This window comes from Mastomys coucha, unplaced genomic scaffold, assembly GCF_008632895.1.
Source record: "Mastomys coucha isolate ucsf_1 unplaced genomic scaffold, UCSF_Mcou_1 pScaffold4, whole genome shotgun sequence".
Taxonomy (NCBI): Eukaryota; Metazoa; Chordata; class Mammalia; order Rodentia; family Muridae; genus Mastomys; species Mastomys coucha.
The window spans coordinates 46,258,960-46,264,529 of record NW_022196910.1 but is presented as its reverse complement, the minus strand read 5'-3'; the positions used below and the strand labels follow the sequence as shown (position 1 = coordinate 46,264,529).

Here is a 5,570-nt window from a genome sequence, read left to right as displayed (position 1 = left end):
AAAAAACAACAACAGGCGAGAAGAAAAGATGAAAATTTCCTTCTTCTGGTTCCTTATGAGCTCCGCATTCCTAGCTTATTCTGACTTTCCAATTTATTTATTTATTTGTTTTTTCGGGATAGGGTTTCTCTGTGTTGCCCTGGCTGTCCTGGAACTCACTCTGTAGACCAGGCTGGCCTCAAACTCAGAAATCCGCCTCCCCCCTCCCAAGTGCTGGGATTAAAGGCCTGCGCCACTGCTGCCCGGCTTCAAATGAATTTTGTTAGTATCTTCCCTCTCTGGTGCTTTGAGAAACATTGGTGTTTCTTCAAAGGTCTGGCAGAATTCAGAAGTGCATCTTAAAGTCTTGGGTTGTCTTTGTTGGGAAATTCATTCTTATTGCTTCAATCCCATCCTGTTTTAATTTGCTTTCTATGACCAAAAGCAAGCGAGTAAGAAAAGGGTTTGTTTATATCATGTCGCTGCTCACAGACCATCATGGAGGGAATTTAGGACAGACAAGAGCTGATGGGAAGGCAGTGGGAGAATGCCGCTGACTGACTGGCGTCCCTGACTTGCTCACTTTGCTTTCTTAGATACTCTAGAAAGAGCCACCCACAGTGGGCGGGCCCCTCCACGCCAGCCATCAGTTAAGAGAGTGCACACTCAGGCTAACCTGCAGTTGCTCAGTTGAACTCCTCTATTCTCACAAGACTCCAACGAAAACTCACCACCATACACATCATGGTTCAGTTTTACAGATCAGATATATGTAGAAATGTATTTAGTCCTTAGAATTGTCTATTTTGAGTATATTTTTTTTACATTAGTCCCTAATGCTCTTTTTGTGTTTTAGTGATACCATATTTCTTTTTTGGTTTTTTGGTTTCTTTGGTTTTTCGAACCATATTTCTTATTCCATCTCAAATCTAACTTTTCTCTTTTCATTCTCTTGTGTCATTTTGATTTCTGTTTCACTGATTACAGCTCTGATCTTTATTACTTACTTTCTGCCTTTCAGGTTTTGCTTGTTACTGTTTTTCTAAAATTTTTGGATGTTTGAGGTAGAATCTCACTTTTAAGAGTCAGTGAACTGGACAGTTTTTAAGTAAAGTTGTACAAGTGACAATAAGTAATGAGAAAACATCATCAAGGAAATCAAAACTGTCTTAAGACTTTCATCTCCCAGTCTCCAGAAAACAAACAAGAATGTGCTAGTGAATGCCAGGAGAAAGGGATTCTAGTACTAGTGCTGGGGACATAAATAAGTTCACTGTGGAAATGTGGCTGGCTGATTCTCAGAAACAGTTAAAGCAGCGTGAACTGCCATGGCATACTCTACTTCTAGACAGTGGGAATACATGTGACCATGTCTACTGCCACACTGTTCACAGTAGCCAACTGTGAGTCAGCCTAGGCATTCATGTGATGTGTAATGCGTATATGCATCTATACATAAGTATACACACAGAATGAAATTTAGCTATTAAAAAAGGTGAAGTTACCTCTAGGGAAATGAATAGACCTGGAATAATTGTGGTAAGCAAAATAAGTAAGACTCAGATAACTCCCTCAGGTGAACTTAGGCAAAACAAATAATCTACAGAATAAAAACAGAAGACATGAAAGTAAATAGTAGACTGAAGTCTGTAATAATGTGGGGTAAGATTCAACAGTGAAAGCTTCAACAATGAAACACTTTATTCTTTTTGAGAGGATGCCTAGCTCACTCAATGAGGGAAATGCTTGAAGTGAACCTTGGGTAATGACTTTGGACTTTGAAAATGAAACAAGTTTAGTTGTGGTTTAATCAGTGTAATTATATAAATAAAGGCATGCATGGGAATAGTATTTGGTGTTCAGAGAAGATACATTTAATTTAAGTACTTGGATTCTTGGTAGGGCCAACTTGATTCAGCTAAGTAGGCCTGGATTTTCAGTCTATAATAGGATTTGTGTGAAAAAGTCCCTTACTAGGAGCCAGCTAGTATCTTAAAGTGTAATGTGCCTTCTGGACCAGTGAGGGAGTGGCTTTACACTACTTACTAGGAATTTTACATACATGTTCTTTGTTATGTTTGAGCAATGTAACCTGAGTTTCCTTTGTATTGCAGGTAAAGGCAAACTCTGTAAAGCAGGAGTTTGAAAAGCAAGATGAGTTAAAACGATCTGCAATGAGGGCAGTGGCAGCACTGCTAACCATTCCAGAGGCAGAGAAGAGCCCGCTTATGAGTGAATTCCAGTCACAGATCAGCTCCAACCCGGAGCTGGCAGCCATCTTTGAAAGTATCCAGAAAGATTCTTCATCTACTAACTTGGAATCAATGGACACTAGTTAGATGTGTGTTCCACATGAGGACCATTACATTTGACCGCACAATGCACTGAATCTACAAGTTGACCATAGACACGGGAGAGAAGTGTCTAGAGCTTCAGGATGTTCCACTTTTATTTTCATTCATGGGAAGTTTGTTCAGCTTTCTTCCATTGTTGTTTTGTAGCTTTTACTTCAGAAGTCTGTATTTCCATAATCCAGGGGTTGTAAAACCACTGATGTTTTTAGTGGTTAGGGCAACATTTAAAGTGGGAACTAAAGTTTGGATTTATGGAATGTGGAAATAGGGTCCAGTATCTGTTTGCCCTGTAATGTGTAGGATTAAAATGTTAAAACTTTATGACTATGGATTTCTTGGTTTTGTAAATTCTCTCATTTAAAATCAATTCTGCAACACAAAGACCATGTTTCTTTCCTTGTATAACCTCTTCTTTCAGCGACATAAAATGATTTTAACTGGCAGATAAAGAGTATCCATTTAAGATATGTTCTATTTCAGAGAGATTGGCATCTTAGCAAAGATAATAAAGTATAATTAAGTATAAGGCTTAACAATATCCCCTGTGCACACTGATGTTTGCATGAACAGGTTTACAAATATGTATTGTCTGTAACAGCATGTGCAGATTCTTCACAATACACGTTAAAATAAGCAGTAGTGCAATTCTTCAGATACCTTTGCACATCAAATATTACCTGGCGAGAGAGGAGTAATGTTAAAACTGGTTTTCTAACTGCCAGTGTGAATTTACAGTGTGAATCAAGTCAGAGCAATTTGCAACTTTTTACTACTATAAATTACCTTACACATTTGTTTTCCTCGGTTCCACATTTGAGTGCTTGTTCTCAAAGCCAGACTGTTTTATTCCTGTGTGTTACTGCGGGACAAAAACCTCACCTGTGCTGTGTTTTTAGGAAATTTCTGAAGTTGCCCATCACTTGCTGTTAGCTAACGCTTTCTTTGAGTTGAGTTACGCCTCCGCAGCCCATTCTTAGCGAGCTAACTTCCCTATTGTCTTTGGTAAGTGTTGAGTATTTGCTGGGCCAGCAAAGCTTTTGCAGTTGTTTCTGTTGTATTTGAAATTTTATCCAACATTCCATGAGCTCGCTGCATACCAGCCTCCTTCACGTTTGAGGTGTTCCTGCCAACAGGAAGAGCTAGCTAGTCTCAAATCAGAGCACTCTCGATTCTGTGCCCACGACGTAGTTTACATGTACATGGAGGGAGGCAGTTGTTAAATTGAGCGATCAGTTTCAAGTACTCAGCTTGAAACCTGCACCATTAGATGGAAAACTGTGAATTAAAATCCTTGTCCGGCTCACAGACTCTCGTGCCTACCTTAGGTCAAATGCATAATTAATTGTTCAGGTCAAAGCAGACTGGCTATTGGGTGAGCAGCTTGGCTTTGAACGTCCAGTGATGCCGAGGACATTGATTGGTACTGGTGAGGATTTTGATTATACGTTGACTTATTCTATGAAGTTGGTGCCATGGCAAAATATGGCCGGTGATAATTTTATACCATAGTTTGCACATTACTAATAGGAATTTATTTTAGTATATTATGCACTATGCATTACTATGGTATAGATGTTGATAAAGTTCAGAGTCGGGTTATGTGATGTGGTCTCACAGTGGGTTACAGTACAGGCTCTGGGACTGAACAGAATTTTGACAATGTGTGTGTTCCATGACTGTCTTAGTTAATCACCTATAGTTAAACACATAAACTTTCATTGATTTCCCAACCCCCATGGTGTGTTTTGAATTCACGATTCATGTTATATTCTGGTTTTTCTGAGTCTTGCAAGTCAACTCATTTTCCTACATCACTAAATTCTTATATGAAGAAAATACTGCTTTCATGGTTGAAGTATCACACTACCTATACATACAGAGCCAAGGAACTAGACACCTCTATACACAGGCTGTCAGAAGGCGGCTCGGCTTCAGTACTGAGCCATGCTGCTGCTGGTGTGATGTGGTCCAGATCTGGACCGGAAGCAGCAGACCCATCACCTCACACACAGGAAAGGTAGAGCTTGTGCCTGCCAGTTGTCCATCCAGGAGGTTCTAGAAGTCAGTAAGTAGTGTGAGGGAGCAAGCTGGTGGTGATTCTTAGGAATACATTGAGATTACTTTAGAACTATATGGAGTTTTTAAAAAGAAAGCTCGATATGCATTGGGTTTAGACTGTCTTACTAAACTTAGGCAGGAAGAAGTCTAACCTAAGAAGTTATTTATAAAGTTAGTAGGACTGAATGCAACTATTTTAATTGTATATTTTATTAGTGATATCTAAAGGCTGCTTAACTGCTAGCAGTTAGAATTCTTAAAAGATTGGAATATGATGGTTTTGTTAAATGTTTGTATATTTACATAATTTAATCATAATTAAACAACCAAATGAGTCCTCCTCAGTCTTTACATTCCTTGGGTAAACAATAACATAGGGAAATAAACAATTCTATGGGATGTTTTGATATTTTTGTATCTAGCTCAGCCTCAGACATGAAGCCATGATTAAAGTTCAAAATGGTGAAGTATAGAAAATCCTCAGCTGCTGAAGAGTTTGTTTAATTTCACTTAATTTGTTCTTATGTCTTCAGAGCCACTTTAGTTACATGATGAAGTGTATAGTAATGCTTTGTAATTGGAGTAATATTTTCTGCCCACATTAAATTCGACTGCTGCTCTTCAGGAAGCTGAGGCAGGAGATCATGAGTTCAAGGCCAGCTTGAACTGCAGAACGAGACCCTTTCTCAAAATGGTGTGTGTGTGTGCATGTGTGTGAATCTAAGTTGTCAAAGTTACGTTTTTGATATTTGGATGTGAAAGTTAAAGTTTCAACAAGTAAAATTTGAATTGTAGCTTTTACTTGAAATTTTATTTTCACTTTTTAAGCTAATGTCTTTATTCTCTGTAGAGTGGAAAATTGACATTTGGTTATAAAATGGAACACAGTGGACATGTGCCAGCAGCTGTCCAAAGCTCACCAGATAAAGCTATTTTCTTGGGAGGAACGCAAAGTGAAACCTTATAGTTTCCCTTTTCATACAAGAGTAGCTTGGTTTTCTCGTAATACCAATAAAGATTTTGTGAAGACCTGTACCATGTTTTAGGGTTTCAGTAACATGGTTTTGTTCTCTGTATGTTAGAAAGCTAGTTTGGCATCCCCAAAAGGATTTGGTTTTCTTAGGGTTTTAATAACCAACTTTGATTGAAAATTTCAAAGGATATTATGTGATTGCGCTG

At 38.5% G+C, this 5,570-nt stretch overlaps 1 protein-coding gene across 1 annotated transcript in view; it reads left to right on the top strand.

Annotated features, from left to right (window-relative positions):
- The window catches only part of Cand1 (cullin associated and neddylation dissociated 1), a 44,348-nt gene extending 39,163 nt beyond the window's left edge, over positions 1–5,185 (top strand). The window contains 1 exon segment of the mRNA XM_031349458.1: positions 2,094–5,185. Coding sequence (XP_031205318.1) covers positions 2,094–2,318 — 225 coding nt within the window. The 3' untranslated portion in view covers positions 2,319–5,185.
- Positions 5,186–5,570: the final 385 nt, after the last annotated feature.